General features: G+C 48.8%; 1 protein-coding gene across 3 annotated transcripts in view; it reads right to left on the reverse strand.

The window, feature by feature from the left end:
- SMC4 (structural maintenance of chromosomes 4) overlaps positions 1–25,352 on the reverse strand; it is a 910,253-nt gene that overhangs the window by 411,388 nt on the left and 473,513 nt on the right. For all 3 annotated transcript variants that reach the window (XM_085634717.1, XM_085634719.1, XM_085634718.1), the window contains exon 14: positions 19,836–20,061. In XM_085634717.1, coding sequence (XP_085490843.1) covers positions 19,836–20,061 — 226 coding nt within the window. The remainder of the gene's footprint in view (positions 1–19,835; positions 20,062–25,352) is intronic.

The raw sequence follows: 25,352 nt of genomic DNA on the forward strand, positions 1-25,352 counted from the left end.
GCTGAATTCATATCTGTGCATAGAATATATAGCAGTACCTCCCATTAGCGGCGGCCCCCAGTGCCAGCTGCAGCGGTCTGAAAAAGAGTTTTGAGAACAGCCTGTCCTACAGCTGCCTGCTGTTTTGAGTGTACATCTACACAATAGTGTTTGGTAAATGTATGTATAGTGGACCATGTGGCTGCTCTACATATATCATGTAAAGGAATGTTTCCCAGGAAAGCCATGGAGGCCCCTAACTTACGTGTTGAGTGGGCTCGTGGGGGAATCGTTAATGTGCGTTTAGCCTTTTGATAGCAAATTTGAATACATTTAACGATCCATCTGGCTATACCTGCTTTGGAGATGGCGTTGCCTTTGTGTTGTGGGGAAAAGGCAACGAAAAGTTGTTTTGTCTTCCTAAAGTTTTTAGTTCTGTCGATATTACTTTAGGCATGAATTTGGGGTTGGTATGTAGTACGACCCTGTTTGCGTGAACCTGTATGAATGGCTCTTGAATGGTTAGTGCCTGGAGTTCACTAACTCTTCTCAACGAAGTGATTGCTACTAGAAAAGCTACTTTCCAGGTGAGGAATTGAATCTCACATGAGTGGAGAGGTTCGAAGGGTGGACCCATCAGTCGGGTGAGGACCAAGTTGAGGTTCCACACTGGTGCTGGTGGGTGTCTTGGGGGAATTACTCGTTTAAGTCCCTCCAAGAAGGCTTTGATGGCAGGCACTTTGAATAAAGAGAGGTGCTGCCTGTTTTGGAGATAGGCTGCTATTGCGGTTAAATGGATACGGATTGAGGTGTAAGCCAGATTGCATCGGTATAGGTGTAAGAGGTAACAGATTATGTTTTGAATAGATGCGTCTAGCGGGTTAATGTCATTGTTATTGCAATAAATGACAAACCTTCCATTTGGCTGCAAAGCAAGCTCTGGTAGTGGGTCTCCTGGCTTCCTTAATGATCTCCATACAGTCAGGTGGCAGGTTTAGGTAGCCAAACTCTAGGACTTCAGGAGCCAGATTGCCAGGTTCAGCTGTTGCGGATCTGGGTGCTGAATTTCTCCATGGTTCTGCGTCAAAAGTGCGGGTTTGATCCGCAGCCTTTGATGCGGCACCACGGAAAGTTCTAGAAAGGTGGTGTACCATGGCTGGCGTGCCCATGTTGGAGCAACCAGGATGAGTGTCAGTGAGTGTTGTCGCAGTTTGCGTGCCACTAGCGGTATCAACGGCGCTGGGGGAAAAGCGTACGCAAATCTGCCGGACCAGTTCATCCATATCGCATTGCCCTGCGACTGTGGGTGTGGGAACCTGCCGGCAAAGCTTTGGCATTTTGCGTTTTCCCTTGTGGCAAATAGGTCTATCTCTGGATGACCCCACTGCTGGAAGTATGGTTGGAGTACTGATGGGTGTAACTCCCACTCGTGCATCTGGTGGCTGTGTCTTCTGAGCAGATCCGCCATCTGGTTGTCCTTGCCTGGGAGGTGTTCCGCCATGAGGAACATGTTCCTCTGAATGGCCCACTTCCACATGCTCTGAGCCAGATGAGACAATTGTGGAGAGTGTGTTCCTCCCTGCTTCTGTATGTAGTACATGGCAGTCATGTTGTCCGTCCGGATCAACACGACCTTGTTGCACAGGTGTACTTTGAATGCTTTCATAGCCAGGAAGATTGCCATCAGTTCCAGAAGCTTGATGTGCATCTTCTTTTGTTGTGTAGTCCATAGTCCCTGCACTGTATAATTGAGTACGCGTCCGCTGTCAGTATTATTTGTGGAACAGGCTCTTGGAACGGTCGGCCCTTGCAAAGGTTTTGTGGATTCCACCAATGCAGAGAGTTGTATGCCCGACCGCTCACCAACACTAGGTCTTTTAATTGCCCGTGAGCCTGATTCCATTGACGTGCTAAGCACTCCTGAAGCGGGCGCATATGTAGTCTCGCGTGTGGGACTATGAAAATGCAGGAGGCCATCATGCCTATCAACTGCATGAACACTCGCGCAGGAAGGGAGTGTTGGGGTTTGAACTTGGAAATCAGCACTTGCATGCTGTTGATCCTCACTAAATTTGGCTGAGCTGTGGCTGCCAGAGTGTCTATGGTCGCACCTAGGTACTGTTGTACGTGTGCGGGTTGGAGATGTGATTTCGTGTAATTTAGTGAGAATCCCAGACTGTGAAGAAGGTGAATGGTTCGGGACATGTGGCTGGCACATTGCTGGGCTGACTTTGCTTGAACAAGCCAGTCGTCCAGGTAAGGGTAGACGTGAATGTGTTGCCTTCGTAGATGTGCAGCCACGGTAGCTAGGCACTTTGTGAAAACTCTGGGTGCTGTTGTCACTCCGAAGGGGAGGACTTTGAATTGATAGTGCTGCCCCTGAATGGTGAACCGGAGATATTTTCTGTGTGACGGGTGTATGGGTATGTGGAAATACGCATCTTTGAGGTCTAGCGTGGCTAGGAAGTCTCCCTGTTTGAGCAGCGGGAGGACTTGTTGTAGGGTGAGCATGTGGAAATGCTCTGAGAGAATGTAGCGGTTGAGGGGTCTCAGGTCTAGTATAGGTCTGAGTGACCCGTCCTTTTTTGGTATTAAGAAGTACAGGGAGTACACCCCCGTACCTTGCTCGTGGACGGGTACGACCTCTATTGCGCCTTTTTTCAGCATACTTAGCACTTCCTGCTGTAATAGCGCTAAGTGCTCTGAGGACATAGGACGGTGTTTTGGCGGTATTGTGGGTGGAGTGGAGGTTAATTCTAGGCAGTAACCGTGTTTGATAATATCTTTGACCCACCTGTCCGTGGTGATGGAGTTCCACGTGGACAGGAACCTTTGTAGCCTCCCCCCGACAGGTGTTATGTGGTCGGGAGGAAGGGAGAGGGCGTCACTGTTTGTTCTTGGGGGAGGACCTGGTATTGCCGTATCCGCGTCCTCTGCCCTTTGTGCTGGAGCCACGATATCCACCCCTGGTGTTTTTATCGTAGGTACTTTGTGTGTTGCAGGTTTGCTGTGACCCCTGTCCTCTACCTGCGCATCTATTTCCGGGGCGACGAAAGGAGCCACTCCGAAAGGTCTGCGTTTGGAGAGCCCCCATGGACTTTGCAGTGTCCGTGTCCTTTTTTATATTTTCTAGGGTGGTGTCAACCTCTGGTCCGAATAAGTAGTCGGGGTTGACCGGTTGATTGAGAATGTTATTTTGAACCTCAGGTTTGAATCCGGAGATTCGTAACCAGGCGTGTCGTCGTAACATGACGCTGGTGTTTATTGCTCTGGCAGCTGTATCTGCGGCATCCAGTGCACACTTAATGGATGCGTTTGTGAGGAGTTGTCCCTCCCTGATGAGGATCTCTGCTCCCTCTTTGTATTGGTCAGGGAGATGTTGGAGTAGGGTTTCTAATGTGTCATAGTGTGCGCGATCGTAGCGAGCTAGGAGCGCCTGGGTATTGGCAATACGCCATATGTTAGCTGCCTGGGCTGCAACCCGTTTGCCGGAGGTCTCTAGCACCTTGGACTCTTTGTCCGGGGGAGGAGCATCCCCAGTTGTCTGCGAGTGCGTCCGTTTGCGAGCATTAGCGACTACGATGGAGTCCAGAGGCAACTGGCCTCTAATGTACGTAGGGTCCCCAGGCGCCGACCTATATTTCTTGTCGATCCTGGGTTTATTACTCTTGCCCTGGTGGGTTCTTTGAAAATGTCCTTTGCTGGTTTGAGGACACCTTTCAGCATGGGTAGAGTTTTGATATTCCTTTCTGAGGATGCGAAAGTATCCATTAGAAAATCGTCCTCGATTGTGTCAGAGTGGAGTTGCACACCATGATTGGCCGCAGCACGTTCAATTAGGGCGTTGAATGCGGCAGTGTCCTCTGTGGGAGACGTTTTTGCGCCATATAGCTGCGTGTCCTGTGTATCCATAGGTGCACCCGTGTCCACAGGGTCATCCCAAGCCTGGTCAGGGTCCTGTTGTCCTTCAGGGTCCATCTCTCTGGGGTAGGGGACGTCGTCACCCATATAGTCCCCCAAAACGTCGGTTTCGGAGTGTGTCGGAGAGAAGGACTGTGGATCTGGGTAAGAGGTATGGAGACGTTCGTAAAGAACTGGTTCCGAATCCGCTGGCAGCTTTTTCTTTAGCGGGATCCGGTAGGAGTCCAAAGCGTGTTCGGAAGATATTCTCCGCTTGTGGAGCATAATTCTGCCGGTGTTGGCATCGACGATGTGGGACGGTGACGTCTCCGTAGGAGAGCGTTCGGCAGGTGTGATCCTAGTTTGGGTGACACGTGTTCTTATTTCAAACATTTTGGGCGCCGTGGATGGCGGCAGGCCAAAAGTGATATGGGGTGGTGCTGGAGAAGCTTTCTGAACTTTTTTCGGCCACGGAGCCTGACGTGTCCTGGAGGGTAGCCTTTTCTTTGATGCGTTGCAAGGACGCTGCAACTTGTCGCACCTGGAACGCCGACGGTTCTTTGGCGCCGAGCGGTTCTGTAGAGGCAGGCGTGGACTTCTTCGGGACCACGGGGGTCATCGAGTCTAGGAGAGGTAGTAGCCGTCGACGGCGTCGATGATTGGGCCTTAGGTGCTGCTTTCGAAGCGGTGTGCGACGCAGCGGCCATTTTGACCTTCGTGGCTGGAGCCGATGGTTTCGGTGCCGGGTGCCGAGGCGGTTTGGCGGTACCGATGGCCTTTTTCCGTGTGTCGGCGCCGACGTAGGCTGCTGCGAGTTCGGCACCGAAGTCCCGTTTGGTGCGGTCGGTGCCAACGGATTTGGCTGGCGTCGAAGGTGTAGTGGGCTTCGATCCGACCAGTGTCACTTTCAGTTTCGGTTTCTGTGGAACCGACACGACTTTTGGTTTCGGTTTCGAGGAAGGGAAACCAGTCGTTTTGGGTACTAATGGCTGTCGCTGAATGTCCGAGGCCGGGCCCGAGGGCGGGGCCGAAGAACTGCGGGATAGGTCTTGGGTAAGGCCCGAAGGCGATCCCTCGACCGGAGCCATAGACTGACGCACTGGGATATCCTCCGTTTGTACGGGTAGGCCTTGCTCGTCACTGGAGCTACTTTCTTCGGCCCCTAAGGCCTCATCGTAGTCTCCTACCTCGGTATCGGCTTCATCTCTGTGAAAGAGTTGTTCTTCGATGTCTTCCGATCCGGAATCGTGTTCGGAAGCGGGGCTGGAGGGTAGGTTCTCCACGCCTTCCACATCTTCGTCCTCGGCGCTGAAGATGTTGGTTGGGGCCGGTGCCGCTTGCTGCGCTTCAAGTCTCGCTGCTAGTCGATTCCGGAGAGTCTTTTTGGATCGGAATCGGGCACAGGCCATACATGTGGATTCGTCGTGATCCGGTGAAAGGCATTTGTTGCACACCGGGTGGACGTCGACATGGGGATATTTCGCATTGCAAACAGGACACCGCTTGAATGGTGTCCTCGATTCCATCGTCGATGTGGGGTCGATGGTCGGATAAGATGCGAAAAAGTTGGTTTTGTTAAGTCAGTAAACTAACAAGTAACTGTCGATACCGATCGGGAACAGTACCGACGCGAACTAAAGGCCTTTTGGCCTGAAAAAAAGTTTCCTAACTTGAGTCAAGATAAGCACATCCGAACCCAATGGTGGAAAAAAACAATCGGAGGATGGAGAGGATGCCCATGCGCACTGTGGTCCAGGGGAGGAGTCACCTATCTCAGGATACTTCGAAGACTCTTCCAGGACAACAACGTGCAAACATCCGGACCCAACACTAGGCAGCGATCTATGCACAGATATGAATTCAGCAGCCCACATGCCTCGAACATATGTTTTGTGGAATAGCCCATCTCCATATACTTTGCGCTAGATAAGACAGCTGCAAAGAGTGTTCTCCTCCTTTTTTCTGTATGTAATACATTACTGTCATTGTCTGTGCGAACTAGGACAGCTTTGTTGAGGAGATGCGTTTGGAACGACTTTAACGCTAAAAAAATTTGTCAGTAATTCTAGGTAATTGATGTGGAACGGTTTTTGTTGAGTGGTCCACCTGCCCTGAATCGTGTGGTTTAGGAGATGGGCTCCCCAGCCGGTGAGTGATGCGTCTGCTGTTAGCACTATCTGTGGAACGGCTCTAGGAACGGCCGCCCTCTGGAAAGATTGTGCGTTCAAACACTGCAGAGAGCGATGTGTGCGGCTGTCCAACAACATCAGATCTGTAAGTTGACCTTGAACCTGGTTACACAGATGTGCCAAGCATTCCTGTAAAGGGTGCATCTGAAGTCTTGCGTGAGGTACAATGAAAATGCAAGAGGCCATCATGCATAAACACTCGTGCTGGGAGAGTGTGTTGGGGCTGAAACTTGGAAAAGAGGGTCTGCATTCTGGCTATCCTTGCTGGATTGGGGCATGCTAGAGCTTTGGAAGTGTCTATTGTGGCTCCTAGATATTGATGCAGGTAGGAGGGTTGAAGGTGTGACTTGGAGTAGTTTACTATGAACCCCAAGTTTTGTAGCAGCTGAATAGTTTGAGTGTGGTGAACACACTGGTCGTATGACTTGGCTTTTATGAGCCAGTAGTCGTGGTATGGAAATACATGGATTTGTTGTCTTCGCAAGTGTGCTGCTACTACTGCAAGGCACTTTGTGAACACCCCGTGTGCTGTGGTCACCCCAAATGAAAGGACTTTGAACTGATCGTGTTGGCCGTTCAGTGTGAACCTTAGGTATTTTCTGTGAGCAGGGTGTATGGGAATATGGAAGTAGGCGTCCTTGAGATCTAGTGTGGCAAGGAAGTCGCCTTGTTGAAGCAGCGGAAAGACTTGTTGAAGAGTGATCATGTGAAAACGATCTCACTGTATGTAGAGTTTGAGGGGTCTGAGGTCCAATATTGGCCTTCGGGAAACTCCTGTTCCTTGATGATGTATGGGGACTGGTTCTATTGCATGCTTCTGAAGCAGCACAAGAACTTCCTGTTTGAGTGTCAGATGTTCCGTGGACATTGGACGCTGCTTGGGTGGTATGTTGGGTGGAGTTGCTGCAAGTTCCAGGCAGTAACCATACTGGATAATTTGTCTTACCCACTTGTCTGTGGTGATAGATTTCCAGACAGGTAGGAACTGAGAGCCTCCCCTCGACCAGAGTGGAATTGTCTGGAGGGAAGTCACCGTTTATTAGAGGGAGAGGTGAGAGTGTTGTTGTTACCTCGGCCTCTTCCTTTGTTGATATTTCCTCTGTATCCACCTCTAAAATATCCCCTGTTAGGGGATGTTTGTGTGGGGTTTTTGTAGGAGGAAGAGGCAGTGTCTGCATTGATATTTTTCGATGCTCCTCTATAGAAGGAGCGCCGAAAGGAACCTCGTGTGGATGGAGACTGTAATGCTCCCATGGATTTAGCAGTCTCCATGTCCTTTTCCATTTTTTCTCAGGCTGTATCCACAGCTGGGCCAAACAGTTGTGCATGATTGAACGGGTGATTGAGGATAGTTGTTTGTACCTCCTGTTTGAAGCCAGAGATGTGCAACCAGGCATGTCCTCTCAGTAACACAGTGTTAATGGACCTGGATGCAGTGTCTGCTGCATCAAGGGCACACTTGATTGATGCATTAGTTATTAATTTGCCCTCTTGAATCCAATCATTGGCCTTGGTCTTATATTGATGAGGCAAATGATGCAATAGGGTTTCTAGCTGGTCGTAATGAGCCTTATACCTGGCAAGTAATGCCTGCGCATTGGCTATCCTCGAGTGATTAGCTGCTTGGGCAGCAACTCGTTTGCCCAAAGCATCTAATAATTTAGAATCCTTGTCCGGAGGTAGAGCATCACCAGCACGTTTTCTAGCGTTGGTGACCACTAGAGGATCTAAAAGGTTGATGACCCTTGATGTAGGTAGGATCATTGGGAGCGGATTTATAATTTTTGACAACTTTAGGGTTGAGAATTCTAGCCCTTACAAGGTCTTTGAATATGGTTGGGGCGTGTTTAATGACGCCTTTTAGCATTGGTTAAGTTTGTACAGTTTTTTGTGACTGTGCAAAGGTGTCTATTAGGAAGTTCTGCTCTGTGGGGTCCGAATACATTTTAACACCATGGTAATAGGCAGCCCTCTCTATAAGCTAGCTAAAACCAATATTGTTATCTGGGGGAGATGGCTTTGTTGGGTATGCATCGGGGTCTGGAGGGCCTACTGGGTCATCATAATCATCCCAATCGTCCTGTGGTACATGTGTGTCGTCATCAGGGTCAGTGAAAGGGCATTGTTCCCTCCCCCACCCCAAAAATCATCATCATCCTGTGGTGGTGCTGCATATGGTGGAATTATGGGAAAGTGTGGTGGAGTGAAAGGCTTAGGAGGAGGAACAGGAGAAGAGGGCCGTAAAGGCGAAGTAGCACAATCTCTTTTCTTTACAATTTCCTCTTCTTGTGTGGAACATTGACCACATGTCCTGTTTTGGGGTCCACTTGGAGTGTTTTTTTGCTTCAGATCGATGGGATCCGGTAGAAAAGGTTCTTCCTCTTTGGTAGTCACTTTCGCCGCCAATTTTTTCAGGTCTGAGCGACGTTTAGATTTCTGCTCTGGAGCCTCCAAAGGGGTTTTTGGATCCTTCGGCTTCGATGTCTAAATCTTTTTCAGCTCCGATTTTTTCGGTTTCGGATCTGAGGCTTTTTCCTTCGGTGACGAGGTGCTCGGTGCAGACAATTTTTGGGGGGGGACTGCGGGAGAAGGATGCACTCCCGGCTTCAGTGCCGATGGTGTCTACGGGGGTACTGATATGCGGTTTGGGTGGTGCAGAGCCACCGGAAGGCTTCTCCTTTTTCTTCAGAGCAGGGGACAGGGCTTCTGAAGCTTTCTTTCGGTCGCGACTGGGGCCAGCAGGCAAAGTCTTGACCAGTGCCGCCTTTTTTTCAGGTGGGGTTGGGGTAGGAGCAGTTGTACTCACTCGTTTACCTGGAGTGATGTGGTCGTCAGAGTTGATGGTCTGCCTCAGAAACAATTTCCAGATCCTCCGAATCCTCCTCCGGGACATGGGGGCCTTAGCTGAAGATGTCCTCCGGCACCGGAGCTGCTCATTGCGCCATAACGTGTCGTCGGGCCTGGTGATCACGGATAGTCTTTTTGGATCGAAAAGAGACGCAGGCCTGGCAATTACTCTTCTCGTGCTCGAGACCGAGGTTACAAACCCTGTGTTGGTCGCTGTGTGGGAATTTAGTTCCACACTGTAGGCCCGAATGGTGTCGATCGGCCCAGCGGCCCGTGTCGACTAGAATCGGGTATTGGAGGAGCGTGTCGAAGGGCATGCTGACGAAACAATACTGTCTAGTTTTTTGATGGTTTACACGTCGAAAAGGTTTGGATAAAAGTACCGAACCGTAGCACAGAAGTTGCATCCGAGCCCGAAGGGGAAAAAAAAACAATCTGTGGATGGATTTGATGCCCATGCGTACTATCGTCTAAGGGAGGAGTCACCTATCTCGTGAGTACAAAAGACTTCTTCCAAGACAACAAGGTGCAAGCATCCGAGCTAAACACCAGATGGCGATCTATGCACAGAGTGTTAATCTCTGTAGCTCATATGCCCCGAACATGTGGTTTCAATTGAGGGTGCACAGTGTCCCTGCCAACCAGGTACCCTGTACCAGAGTTCCTGCCCTAAAAATGTACCAAGATTGGCACCACTTCAGATCCAAAAAGAACTATTGATGGACAGAACGCAGAACAATGTCATACATTCACCCTAGTACAGAGATCTGGGCCTAAATCCATCGTTTTTTTGCTCACCATGTCATTCCAGTTTGGACCCAGCCATATGCAAATCAGTCTTGACCCTGTGCCCAACGGGAATAGTCCAGCCCGAACTGCCAGGCCAGGTCCTCCCTGGACTGGAAACAAGCATCCTAGGACCGGTTGCGAGGTTTCACCCCTCTTCAGCCAGGATAGCTTGATTCCAGTGGCATGGAGAGCACGGGACTCACGTCTGAGCATACCCGTCCCAATCAGGGTGACAAATGCAAAAAGAACTATTGATGGACAGAATGCAGAACAATGTCATACATTCACCCCAGTACAGAGATCTGGGCCTAAATCCATCGTTTTTTTGCTCAATTCAGATCCCCCTGAATGTCCCTAGTAAATGGTACCCCTGCTACCTAGGAAATTGGGATTGAAGAGGGTCCCCTAGGGACCCCTCATCGAGGCCATGCAAACTGCCACTGCAGCCATCATTGCCTTGGTGCAGACAAAAACGCCAAAGGCAACATGGCACACTGCTGTGTGCCATGTCAAATCAGGACTGCCTAAGGTATAGGTAAGTCGCCTCTCTAGCAGGCCTTACAAGCCCTAAGGCAGGGAGCACTATATCTCAGGTGTGGTCATAGCTGAATGAGCAGATATGCCCCTACAATATTTAAGTATATTCTTAATGTACGAGTTACTTACCTTCGAAAACGATATATCTGGTAGAGATGTTGTCTAGCCGCAGATTCCTCAACTTAGAATATCCCCAGGCGTCAGACTGGATCCGGAATTTATTTTGCAGCAGCAGCACCTCTGCGCGCCGGGGGACAGCGCCACGTGACGTCAGCGAGGTCATAAGTCCCTCCCTGCGCACTGACATCAGTTTTCTTCGAATAAACTTTTCCGCGGTACAACGCGGAGCCACCAACAAAAAAACTGTTAAAGTATGGAAACTGTGCGAGGGATAAAAGCCCATGAATAAAGGAGGTTGGTGCAAGACACCATCGAGAAGGCATAAATAGACACTGCGCACATATACGCTGTGAGAAAGAACCCCGCAACCAAAGTGAAGACCCTTCCCAAGAGCAACAAGGGAAGAACATCTCAACAGTTAGAATAGTCTGACATTACCATGTAGAACACCAGACAGAAATAGACTGTCATTACCATGTAGAACTGTGTCACATAGCAAGAACGGAGCACAAAGAGAACAGTCCACAGCAGGAAGGAATGAAGATGAAAAGACTGCCACTACCCCTATAATGGAGATCTGAGACAGCGGGTAACAGATCCCCAAGGAAGACGACTGTAGAGGAGACCAGAACCCTGAGCCAATAGAGGGCGGGAGGGAAGGAAGGTAGCAGGAGAAGAAAATAAATTAAGATGATTCTCCTACTGAAGGATAAGCAAAAGGGACCACGTTGAATGTAGAAAACCTCTAAGAGGGAATCAACCTTATTATGGCAACTCCGAAGGGATGCAACAATGTTAATACCCGTTATAGAAAACAAACGGCAACTGAAGAGGCCAGTGGAAAACTCCATTTGGCAAGTTGTTCGCAGAACGGGGAGGCGGGGTGGGCGTTAAGGAATCTGCGGCTAGACAACGTCTCAACCAGAAGCTTCAAGCACGTGAGCCGGCAACAGAGTTACGGACAATGGAGAAAGCCGTGGCAGAACAGCCAGATAGCAAACCAAATATCTCAGAAGAGCAAAAGATAACGGAATGCAAGACATCCCAAAAGTGCCAAAATAGTGTTACACCATACCTGCATAAGCATGAAAGATAGACACGGCACCAGCCATATAACAAAAGAAAGCGGAGGAAGGACCCCTCTCAGTGTAATGGCGCACCATGTGAACACCGACCAAATGTCGAGAAGAAACATGGAGAGGCAACCAGAGCCTACCAGGCTAGCCCACTGAAGGAAGGCCGGAGAGGCTACAGCCAAGGACCAAAGGCTAATAGGTAGAAACCAGCAATGTTTCTAGAATTGCAAGCGGGGACAAGAACCCCGTTAATTGCACACCCAGCCCCAATAAAGAGAAAAAACAGGGGTGAACAGTGACAATGCGAAGCACGCAGATGCAGGCCACCATAGAGATATGTCTCAAAAGTAAAGAGAGGGACCCAACAACGAAGGGGGAGGGTACCAACAAAGACCAAAGTCTTGAAAAGAAGTCCCCTTCGGGTGACTGTCATACACAACACAACACAACACCTCATACGACCTTTATCCACCAGTGAGATGAAAATGAACAAAAAGGGAATGTAATAAAACAAATAAACTTTTTTTTTTTTTAAATACAAATTTATTCAAAGCAATATTTAGAGCACGCTATACAGAATACTTTATCTAATTAACGTGCTCCCTGTAAGCTTCAAACAGTGATATTAAAAATAATATTCATGAACGTACAATAAATCTAAATTGCATCAATTAAAAACAAACTACATTGATTTACACAATTGGGAACACGAATGAAGGAAAAATGATTCCTATTTTCAAAGAAATGCACCCGGAGGCGTTGGCCCCGTGATCTCGGATTACAAGAAACAGATCCCGGTTTGGACTGTATTTATCTCAACGGGGGATTTTAATTGACCGCGCTGTTCCAAGCTCTTAACACTCCTGAGTTGAATTCCCTTTACTCCCGGGACTATAGACCTGACTCTCTTCAAGAGGAAACTCTCTCGCCGGATCGGTGGCGGCAGAGTATCACAAATTAGTGCTTATACAGTGCTGTTAGTGGATACCACTGGAGACTGGTCGTCTAAATAATAGCTCACAGTCATTCTTGGAGGCTTTTCGGCCTCGGAGTTTCAGATTTTAGTAGTTATTGTAAATATATGTTTGCTTTCCTGAAGGTGGTGTTGGCTGTATATCGATTGCCCACCGAAACGCGTCAATGCTTTCAGAAAAGGAAACCACATTAAGTTTGAGGAGAGAATTGTACTGAATGAAATAATTGGAACAATAATTTTAGTAATCACAAATTGATCTGCACCTTACTGATGCAGTGTTTCTTTGAAAATAGGAATCATTTTTCCTTCATCCGTGTTCCCAATTGTGTAGATCAATGTAGTTTGTTTTTAATTGATGCAATTTAGATTTATTGTATGTTATTGTTTTTAATATCAGTTTGAAGCTTACAGGGAGCACGTTAAATAAAGTATTCTGTATAGCGTGCTCTAAATAATGCAGTGAATACATTTGTATTTTTAAAGAAAAAAGTTTATTTGTTTGATTACATTCCCTTTTTGTTCATTTTCATCTCACTGGTGGATAACGGTCGTATGAGGTATTGTGGTGTGTTGTGTATGATAGTCACCCGAAGGGGACTTCTTTTCAACACCATAAAGATATGCACAGAGCAAACAGCCACAGAGACCAGAAGGTGGCATATCTAAAATGAGCAAAATGAATAGAAGATGGCGGCACTCGGGGTGTGCAACGTTCATCAAGTGAATAAAGTAAACCAATGGTAAGTATTTTAGGGTGCCAGGAAATGGTCCCTTCCGGCCGGTAGGGACTAGAATTTGAACAACAGACGAAGGAGTGCAAGGGGGGCTTACACTGTTTCCAGGGGCACTCCGGTTGGAGAAAAAACTCCTAAATTCTAATTAGATCAGTACATTTCGTATAGTTCAAACACGTGTAATCGAGGTAATCATGCTTGAAAGGTCGTTTATTTAGTGGGTCACATATTAAATCATCATAGTAACTCCTTTGTGAAACGAAGCATTAAGGAAAACGATTTAAACAACATCCATGGATCTATGCATTATCCCTATGCATTTCGGGCGGAGCCCTTCGTCAGGGGATAGCGAAGAATCTGCAAGTAAATAAATCGATATCAGGAAGGGGATCTCGCAACCTCAGATAAATACAACGTTCTATGTGAAATGAAAACATGCATGTCTAAATTGACGACTGAAAAAAAAGGAAAAGAAGCGAAAAATGAGCCAGTGTCGACCATATCGTGTTGTCAGGAGTTAAAGAGAAACCCGAAGTGGGTAGAAAAGAATCACCGTGTCATAGATGAAAAAAAACGGAAAGCACCCGATAGATCCGAGAACCATTGCGTGCGCGTAAAGTTGGTGACAATCGGAAACTGGAACTTCAAATGGTGGAGTTTTAGTGAAGTACCAGTGAAAGAAATAGCCATACGAGTAAGGGTGAGGAGGAAAAACGCTTACCGATGGGTCAGAGTCGCAACGCGCCAAGCGCCGTGTTGCCAAAGGTTGGTGAACAAACGAGGGTGATGCGGAAGGAAATAAACTACCGTGAAAGTAAAAGACGGACTAACGAAAGTGTGGGTGGGTGGAAATATCGTATCTGTAAATACTCAATCAAGTTAGAAACATCATAAAGTACACAGGAAAGTGTTGTGAAACATTAATCCAACGTTTCGGGTGAGGATAAAAGCCGAAAATTTGCGTGAGCTAACACGAGCACAAGGCTGCTCAACCAGACAGCTGGGAGGCCAAAACGTTGGCAGCACATGAAATACAGATACGCAGGGCGTAGACCCAGGACGACGGACAGTAGAAGCGTTTTCCTGTATGCCCAGCTGATATCAAATAGAATGAACTGCAAGAAGGAGGCACCTCTGAAGGAAGGAGCAGCAGAGTCAAAGTACTAAGGCGTAGAGATGCAGAATTGCAGACCACACCCTCTGAATGGAAAGAAAGTCACTTCCGTCCAGAAAATAGATTGTCCAGGAACTGGAAACAACTCCAGTAAGTGGAACACAAAAGAGTGCTTTGTCAGAAATGCCGTATGCAAGACTGAATAGCTCCCTGAAACATGGAGACTTCGGATCCTAAGTCGTCACCTCGAAGATAGGGGAAGAGGTGGGAACAAGAGTACTTATGGAATTTGCATGCATACAGAAATAAACAATGCACAACCATGGACCATAGCTGTAGAGGAACACATCCGGTATATGAATGGCAGACAGAAGCTACCGTTAAGCGTGAAAACGCTCCTAAAAGCCCCCAAGGAGGAGAAGGAAGCAATAAGCAAGAGGATCTATGATGTACAGTTGATGAAAGCCAAGGCCCAACAGTGAATGCCGTACAATCGGCAGACAAGAGTACCAGAGGAGGCATAGAGGCCAAGGAATCTCCTAGGCTCAGTTGACCCAAACCGAGCTATAGAATACCAAACAAGTACCCCACACAGAGTATGCACACCCCAACAATGGGGAACACCCATCAGGACAAGCCACAATCCAAGGAACAATCTGTGGAACACTGCCACAGTCGGATAATTTCCAGCTTAAAACGCATAATGCACCCAAAGGATGCCAAGGAAGGGGTATTCACCCCAGACCATACAAAAGAAAGAACTGAGGCTTACCACCAGCCAAAAACACAACTCATCAATTGGATGCTCAACGAAAGGGCACCACTCCAGGACAAACGCCCGAGAAACAAAGGTCTAAGGTGGGGGCGAAAGCCTGCAAAAAGACGCCGAACAGCCGAGTCGGCGTGTGCAAACAATAAAACCCCATCAAAGGGCAAATCAACAAGTCTTTCCCGGATATTTTTCCGGAAAGACGCCATCCTGCGACCAAGCATGGCACCGTAAAGGCGACTGAAGCAGCCATAGTCCGGCCTAAGGAATCTACAGTAGCGAAGGCAGAGCGAATGTTAAACTCAGCAAGGTCACGGCCGTCCCAGAGAAGGTGAAGGAGGTTAACACGAGCGCCTTCAGTGCTGGCAAAGAGCAAAGATTCTGCAGAGTCCCAGAGGGCATAAGTAGCCAGAGCTAGGACACACCGTATTTAGTGACCGTAGTGCAGCACTAGTGGAGGCAAAGATGTTCCGACCCCAAGGATCAAGCCATCTGGACTCCCGGGAGGGAGGAAGCATCAGCCGTGGCAGGGAAGGTAGTTTGCACAACAAACCCTTGCACGTCTGGCTTCACAAATAAACAGACCGGATCATGTGGCGCAGGACGGTGGCGGTGCAAAACCGAACGAGCCACCGGGTCACCAGAAGCTGGCCAAACCCAGGTACCCAAAGGGCATCATAAAGAGAGGCTTTAAAGGGCAGAAGGGGCTCCACATTCTCTGATCCACGATGAAGGACATCAAGTAAAGGGTCCACAGAGAGGGGCACCGAAGAAGGTTGCATGTTTAGAATCCGAGTGGCCAAAGACCACCTGCAGAAAGGCTGCACCAGCCTCGGTAGTCCTCCAAGGAGGAGACAGTAGCTCATCATTAGGTGAGGGCTGTAGGCTAACGCTCCCAAGGCAGTGAGGGTGTGACCAATTGAGGAATGGGGGTCCTGACGAGGCTCCGGAAAAGGCAAGGAGCCTGTGGGTTGTGGATCCTCCTGAGGAGGCGGGGATCCCGAAGGCTCCACATATTCTAAAGGAGGCACAGGCAAGAATCCCACTGGTGTTGACGAGGGTGAGTCCATCGCCATACTTTCTTCAAACGCTTCCGGAGAAGACTCATCAACAACCCTGCGCCGGTGCAGCGCCAAAACAACTGCAGCCGGCACAGACTGCACCGCGTCCGGCGCCGACCCAATCCAGCACCGAGTTGCCTCCGTCTGGTGCAGAGTCGCCTCCGAGACGGCACCGAATCTACGACGAGCTCCCCTTCCGCACCGGCACCGACTCGGCCTCTACCACAGAAGGCACCGACTCCGGAGAAAGAAGTGGAGGCAGAGCCGGGGATGCGAGTGTACGGCGCCGACCCCGGCCTGGCGAACGCCTGTCCGGAAGGCCGAGGCAAGCACAAAGCGAGGCTTCAAGCACTAGCAACTGCCTGCGACGCCACAGGGAGCCCCGAGGGAGTATGCGGCGAGGCAGGTGTGCAAGGGGTTGCACAGGGGGGCCCAGCTGGGCTGCACCCTGACACCCTAGGGATCGTAGAGGGGGACCCAGCCGAATCGCGCCCTGATGATACCACATCTACAACGTCCCTGGAGGACAAGGGCTCATTTGACGCCAGGGGCAAACCCCCCGGCGAGTCCGCCGGGGACCCCACAGGAACGGGAGAGGACCCAAGTGAGGCCTGCAAGGCCATGGCATAGGCCTCCATTTGAGCCAGAGTCGCCCTCACACCCGGACTGTTGGTGGTGCGGGACCGGAATGTTACGGGAACCAGCGCCCCTGACCATAGAGGAGGTGGGGGTAGATGACCTCGGCAACAGACGTCGCAACTTACCAAGAAGTGGTGAACAACGGCCTTGGGCCCCAGAGGGCGAACGACGGCAGAACTGCTTCGAAGAGGACAGGAGACGAGACGACTCCGACAGCCGTTCCGAAAAAAGCTTCATCCGGCGCTCCCGTCGGGACTTAGGCTTGAGTTGATGGTAGGCATCGCAGTCCGTGGAGTCGTGGTGCTCGCTGAGACACCACATACAAATAAGATGCGGGTCCGTCGCGGACATTTGCCACAAACAGGAAGTACAGGATTTAAAGCCCGAGGGCATCACACACTGTTCCAGACGCGAAGCATCGATAAAGGGCCTGAAAACAGACCAGAGGAGCCGAGCCGCTCACTCCGGATCCGCATTGTATGCTGAAAAGAAGGAAACCGATGTCAGTGAACCGGGAGAGACTTGTATGACCTCGCTGACGTCACGTACGTGGACGACGTCAGGGCGGGGTCGTGTGGCGCCGTCCCCAGCGCACAGAGGTGCTGCTGCTGCAAAAAAAAATCCGGATCCAGTCTGATGCCTGGGGATATTCTAAGTTAAGGAATCTGTGGCTAGATATCTATCAGATATTGCAAGTGCCAGGGAACAGTGCCAGGGAACCCTTAGTGAGTACATCGGTTGGAAACTCGTCAACTTGAGTTCTCCAACACCATAAGGCTTCACTCAACCAAGGAGTGCTCAATACCAAAAATCCTCTTAATAAACCCACACTGATGCCAATGTTGGATTTATTAAAACATGTATCCATAGGGTACCTCAAAGGTGCCCCCTGTAAACCTAACAACCCTGGTGTGGTCTCTCACTGGCTTTAGGCAGCCTGCCACCACCAGACATGTTTCTGGACCCCTGGGGTTAGAGCCCTTGCTCTGAGGCCAGAAACAAAACTCATCCCGGGTGGAGGTGTCACACCACCTTCCCCAGGCAGGCACAGTACTCAAGAGTGAAGCTTCAAGGGCCTTGCCGCCTTTGTAATGCGATCCAAGCCTCTGCTGCTAGTGGTAGATTGCAGCCTCTGGTTCAAATCCCCACTTTTGGCAAGAGAACCGGCGGGTGATACTTATCAGGGCTAGAACTATGTTCCCCTCCCACAGGAGGGTGGCATAATAGAGGGTGTAGACACCCCATTGGTCACTTCCTGCCCCTTAGTAGAGTATCATATAAAGAGCCAGCTTCCTATGGAGTCTCTAGCAGGTAAGGCTGCAGGAGACGCAATGGATCCATCACTATTTGACTGTGACTTTGAAGGCGATTGTGATGAAGACCTGTCTCATGGGCCGCTGTGGTGCACTTGGTGCGTCTGGTACCTGCGGTTATCCGGTCTCTAATCGAGCATAAGCTGGCATATTCGCAATTGGAGACATGGATAATGGTCTTGAAACCTTCTGTGGTAGTGGAGACAAGTTAAGAGGTTGCAATGGAACCTGAAAAGCAAGGGAGGGCCAAATGGAAGGGGAGTCTTCAGGAAAGAGCCCGTTTTCTTGATAACTGAAGTCACAGGCGATTGAGAATGTCAGTGTATCTGGGCAACCTTGAGAAACGTACTGGCGAGTCCAATCTTAGAATTAAGTGATGACATGGAGTTAATTAAGTGCCATCGTAGGAAATGGAGACATAATCATTGAAGGTTTTGACATAGCCAGTTATGCGCTCATTGATGACCAGTGCTGCATGGACATTAAACTGAGGCTCAATGTGCCAATTGAGAATTACACTGTAGGGCAAGGATTCTTCGACTGCAAAAGCGCAGATGACTTCAAAGCTCTAGGATGGTATCTATGTATTGCCAGTAACCCATCTTTCATTGGTAAGCACATTGGGGCTTCAACAGCACGATCTTTAGCATCGACTGGTAATGTCACAGACAATAGTGGTAACAAAATCTAGCTTAATTGTACTCCTCTAGAGGTCGCTATGCAAGAGGTCTTTAAAAGGAGCTGGATCCTTTTGTTGAAGTTGCATGGATGGAGATCTTTTCAGCCAGTTTCCTGCTCCTTCTTAGCCATCAGGGGACTTCAATTTACCTACAGCACTTATGTGCTCCAATTTGCCTATCAGTTGGATGCATTTTTGTGTCACTTAATATTCTTTAGGATATTTTCTGACAAAACAAACATTCCTTCACTGAATGTAAGGAAGGACGACAAATTAAAATCCTTGTGCACATCAATGGCTGTGTTCCTCCTACCAGAGGCTGGACAATTTACAAAGAGTGAAGTTATTTTGACAGAGAAAAAAATTAAATCTATAAAAATTGAATAAAATAGGTTCAATTGATAAATGGGTGGTACAGATGTTGAGTGAAGGTAAAAATAAAATCACATTGAAAGAAAACCCCTGCAGCTGCCAGTGCAAATCATCATGGGTAGTGGAAGCTACTGATATCTTAAAAGGGACAGGAGGCAATTTCACAATATGAAGTATACAACAGTGTGTTTTCCTACAATTTTAGAAAGACAGCTTCTTGTAGTGTGGCAGTCTACAAAATTGTGGCTTTCTTTTTATAGACACAAAAAGGGTGCTGCTTAGCATATGGGCATTTCCACCCGATCTGGAAATTTATGAACAAATATGGTATGAAGTGTTCTAGTGTCCAAGCCCACAGTGGAGAATTACTCTCAAAGAGAAAGACCCATGTAAGCCAGAATGTATGAACTGAGGAAACGAAAACATTTAGGATTTGACAGACAAAACTTAAAGGTATAATTAACTTCCTAGTGTCCAAGCACCTGTACTAGAAATTTCCAAAAGCAGTGCCTATGGCTATCATTTCAATAGATTTGGTAACAATTTCACATTTCTGCTGTCCTAAATCTGAGTTAACGATAATGGTGGATTTGAATCTGTTACGCTATGTAAGTAGAGTAGTTCTTCAACCCTGATGTGTCTAGGCTTCATGCAAACATTGATGAAAATAACTACTGTATAACACAATGCTATATATCCACAACTCAAGAAAACAAATAAAAGAAAAAAATGAAAACATACCAGACTGTTCTATGATTTGTCCTTGCAATGTTACTACTCTCCATCGCTTGTCCTTCTGGAATGCCACTCTTGTTGCCTGATCCAAGTTATCAGCCACAAGAGTATCGCGCAAAGCAAAATAAAATGCTGGTCGAATCTGCTCATCTTGTATTTTCACCATATCAAACAAACGAGGAATGTTTTCAGGAGTTTGGATTTTATCCATGTTTTTTTCGGATACCTTCATCTATTGTGAATGACAGAAGAATATATATCAAATTGAGCAAGGTTACTCTATATTGATGAATCAGCTTTTTCACTCAATTTGTTTCAGAGACCAGGGGAGTGTTAACTTTTTTTTCTACAGCATTTTCAAAAAAATACTATATTTTCAATTTTGGACAATGGATAGAAGAACCAAACTAGCCTGTTTCAGTAGTTATCGTCTACATGTATTTCTTGATCTTCCACTGTTGAGCTCAAGGGTCTAAAAGATTCCACAGTGCTACAGGCAACTCAAGTTTCTCTCCTTGTACTTTGGTTCCCCTTCTCCACAATACCACAGACCGAAATTAAATGGATTCCTTTCAGTAGTCTTCCCAGTATAACATCCACAAAGTAAAATACATGGGAAGGGGCTGTAAGAATCTATTAAATACTTGCATCACATCAATTCATTGAATTTCTACAGCTTAGACCATAATGAGCAAAGCAGATCTTTCAATACTTTGTGAGCTATTCCCCATCTTAAAACCTTCAAAAATCAAGGCTCTTGCAGCTCTAGACGTGCTTCTGTACTGATCAGGTATCGTAATTGACCTGGATTGTCAGAAGAGCCAGAAATAGTGAGTTTATTTTAATGGCTAAAGCCCAACTTGGTGATTGAGTAAAAGGCAATTGTGAAAACCTAGAAACTTCGCCCATGGACCGCAGAGGGGAGAATGGGCACTGTAGGAAATTGCCCCTTTTTGACATGGCCACCCCCACTTATTACCTGGTGTTTGTATGCAATTATGACAGAAGTGCACTGGGTTACTACAATCCATGTCCCCAGTGCCAGATCTTTCCCAAAAACTATACAATTGTTCCCCCAATTGGCAATACCTTTCGCACCCCTGTAAGTCCCTAGTAAATGGTACTTCTGGTACATGAGGAATAGAGGGCCTTTTTAAGGGCTGAAGCATGTATCATGCCACCCTGAGGGACCCCTCACCACACTTATGCAAACTACCAATAGAGGCTGCGTGACATGGTGCAGAAAAATGTGAAGACCCGACATGGCGCACCTGTGTGCCATGCCTGCAGACACTGCATGCAGTATAGGTAAGACCCCTACAGCAGGCCCTCAACCCCTAGGGCAGGGTGTAATATACTATATGTGTGGACATATCCACTTGAGCAGATATGCCACTGTTGTGTCCAAGTCTATTCTTAAATATTACAAATGAACAGGGAAGCCACTTTAAGTACGTGTGCTGGACACTGGTAATTATGAGTTCCCCAGCTACAGGATGGGCTCAATAACACTAGAGATTTTGGTATCAAACATTTCCTATTAATAATCCCAGACGGATTCCAAAGATAGATTTAATACATGCACCCCTCATTGGGAATTTAGAGGTGCTCCCAGAAAACCTACCGACTACCAGTGTACTGGCTGACTGGTGTAGACTAGCCTGCCACCAGACAGGTTTCGACCTCCTGCAGGTGAGATCACATGCTCTGAGGGCAGAAACAATGCCTGTTTCAGGCGTAGGTGTTGTCCTCTCCAGCAAGGTGACAACACAACCTCAAAGCTGGGGAATCAGATTAGAGTCTTGGCAGGAATGCACAATATCCTCTGATTCTGGACAAATTACTTCATCTTCCAGTGCCTAACAAAATGAATGTGTCAGTCTAACACAACTGGTGCTCGTGTAAAGCACTCTGATTCCTTTGGGTCAACTTCACGCACAACAACATCCAAAAAACTTAGGCGTGGCTACCCATCATGGCCACGAGGTCGTGATTCTGATCAGCTCCGCTCAGAGCCCCAAGAATCTGGTCCCCACGACACACAAAGTAGACCAGACTACCTAAGAAGGCCGGAATGAAGCGCACAGGGTCAGGAGGACTCAAATTACTCACCCAAGAAGATGCAGGGATTCGCTTTGGGCCCGGTGCCGGACGGCCTGTGGAACGGGGAATCTCACAAGATGGCAGTAGCCCCCGCAGAGTGCTGACGGCCGTGCTGAGACTGTGTCCCTAGGTCTGCGCGGCAGTCAGGAACACTGAGAAAGCTACAGCGTGCGGCACAGCCCTCTCTAGGGGTGGAGCGCCGGAGCACGGAACAGAGAGGCATCGAGACCAGAGTCCCAGCGGGTGCAGCTGTCTCCCCCTCGCTACACGTGGCCATGAAGGAGGTCGACTCAACACTAGCCCTCAATCAAGGTGGGAGTTAGTCTATAAGCAGCGGCAGGTGGGGTGATGTCCTGGACTTGCCCACCGGGCTGCATTCTGAGACCCCGTGGGGACCAGAGGTGCTGGGAAGACTCGCAATACAACAGCCCGCATTGCCTGATCGCAACATGGCATCCGCATGGCCCCCTGCACTGCACTTGCCCACCGCGCTACATTCTGAGACCCTGTGGGGACCAGAGGTGCTGGGAAGACTTGCAATAAACCAGCCCGCATTGCCTGATCCCAACATGGCATCCGCATGGCCCCCTGCACCAAGTGAGACACCATCTTGGGGAGAAGGCTGCAGAGACCCGGTCCTAGCCTGAGGTGGGCGGGCCCTACGCTGGGGAGAGACACCGTAGGGCAACAGGGCACGCCAGTGATTAGGCATCCCAGTGCACCTTGGGGCCGTTGCGGAGGCAGATCCCATAACCGAGCACACCACGGATGGGACCACACCGGTGCTCAACGAAGAAACGGGTCCCCAACACACGTGACCCCCAACTGTGCTCTGGGACACAGTGGAGATTAGAGGCGCTGGCACAGCTCCCAAAAACTGACAGTAGCTCCCTCTTCCCAAAATGACACCCGCAAGACCCCAAGCACTCTATGAGATCCATGCAGAGGATTGACTACAAGAATAGGTGCCTACATGGGAGGAGTGTGCCCAGTGCAGGGAGGAGCACCCTGCGATGAATGCAGTAAGCTTCAGGGGCCTGTGGGGAGCTTTTAGCACTGCTGCACACTGATTACAGCTGATTACCTCCTGGGGCTCCGTGTAGACCGACAGATCCTGAGCGATGCACCCTGGACTACCTAGCTCAAGCCATACTCGAACAGAGCGGGAGCGGTTCCACGCTAACCGAGATCCGTGCCCTTATGTCACCGAAAAAGTATCAGTCTAATAGAGAGTAGCTACTTCACCTCAACTGGGTCTGGAGAGAAAGAGGGGAGAACGCCTGTGTCCGACAAGATGGCGCTCACAGGAGAAGAGCTGCTGGCAACTCTGAAGGAATTCTAAGAGAGCTCAGGGAGGACATCAAGTCTGACATTGGCGCTTCGTTTCATGCATTCAGAACAGAGATGGATATGAAGCTTGTAGCGCTCCAAGCAGATTCGGTTGGTACCCATACCCTGGACTTGGATACGAAATATCAGGAGTTGGAAGGCCGAGTGAAACCCCTGGAGGAGGGTGCCGCCGGTCTGACCACCCAACTGAGCTTTGCCCTGCTCAAATGCAGGGACTTGGAGAACCGCTCCCGTAGAGAATATCAGAGTGACGGGCGTTGAAGGAGGGAAATGAAGGAACCGACCTGGAAGCATTCATGGTGGGCCTCTTCTCCGGGCGACGGATCAGAGGTGCAGCTGGAGCGAGTGCACAGGGTGGGCCCACGGTTACAAGGAGAACACAGATGCCTGAGAGATATATTGGCCAAAATTAGCGCCTTTAAAATCAAGAAATTGGTCCTTCGTAAAGCCAGGAGCAGCGATACAGTCACTTACATAGCGCAACTTCTTCCTTCTTTCAATGCGTGTCCCAGGCAACCCCGGCCCGCAGACAACCGTTCCATCTGATCACAGCAGCCTTAAGGGACCGCCAGATCAAGTACTGATGGACTTACCCCTTTGGCATAACTTTCACTTTCGGCAACCAATGCCACCATTTCATGGAGGTGGAGGGAGCGGCAGCCCTGTTGGGTCTCGAGAAATCACCACCACGGAAGGAATCAACCTCGGGGAGAGACCAGCCGGGTGAACAGCACTCACACCAGGGCACTGGCAGATGCCAAAAAAGGGTGTCAAGACAACCAGACACTGACCCGTGGTGGAACTCCTATCCAAGACCCAGAGATGGGACATGCGTCTCAACGATGCCATCAGCCTGGGTGGGTATTGGTGTTGTGGGGGAATTTCCTCCTGGTGCTGGCTTCCCGGGCTGTGGGTCAATGGAAGGGAGCGGGTAAAAAAGGCAGGAAAGGGGCGTCCCCTCTATCGGATCATGACCAGCCACAGATGTTTGGCTTTTCCATTTGTATCTCTGTCCGGACTCATTTCAGCTCAAGAGTCGCTACTCCATAGGAATTGGACTCCAAATAAGTGTGCAAACGTGACTCTAGGAGCAGAAGTGGACTCACCCCTGGAGTCGCCAAGAGTGAACTTAACATATCACATTGGAGGCTTCTTAGTTAAAGGTTTCAGTTTTTGTTCTGTTTCATTGTTCTCACCTTGGTGCCTAGGATTCCACATATTTGTTTGGTCTGCAAGGGAAGGGCGGGGCCTTGTGATTGATCCGCACCAACAGATTGGGCGCCCTTATGCAGATGCAATCCACCATTATGTAAATGCCAGTTAATTGAATGTCATGGAATGTACGGGGCCTGAACTCCCCTAATAAGAGGCGTTTGTGGAAATTCTTGGGGGATCACTACATTAGTATTTTAGCACTACAAGAAACCCCCTCAAAAAGGGAGATAACCTCCGCTTAAAACAAAAAAACATACCCACAAATCTTCTGTTCAATAACCACTACTAAATCAAATGGGGTCGCCCTTCTTTTTCATTCCTCGGTTCACTTTCAGACACATGACACTAAAACTGACAAGGTGAGAAGGCTCCTGATTTGGGGGGCGGAGGGGGGTATTGATGGGACGCCTCTGTACTATAGCCACGATCTATGCCCCCAAACTAGGCTATCGGAATTTCTTTCACTCTTGGCCACCCTAGAGGGATTCCCTACAGGGTATCTTCTTCTGTTGGGAGACTTTAATCTCACATGGGACACTTTAATAGAAAGGCCCAGGGTTACGTTGGGAATGATAAAACAGGCCCCCTGCTAGAACGTCAGCTTAGAGCGAAACAAGAAAAAGAATATGTTAAACAAATAACTGAAGGCAACAGCCCCATTCATCTTAGTGAGGGAGGAAAGGCCGGGGCCTTCCATGACTTCTAACGCTCACTATGTAGCAGAGCCCCTACTAGAGCAGGACCAATATCAATACCTGGACACACAAGAACTCCCGCAGATCTCCCCGACCATGAAAGACTAGCTTAAGCAGACCTATCTCCCATGGACAGGTTCAGAAAGCAATAGATGGCCTC

The sequence above is a fragment of the Triturus cristatus genome, chromosome 11 (assembly GCF_964204655.1).
Source record: "Triturus cristatus chromosome 11, aTriCri1.1, whole genome shotgun sequence".
Classification (NCBI taxonomy): Eukaryota; Metazoa; Chordata; class Amphibia; order Caudata; family Salamandridae; genus Triturus; species Triturus cristatus.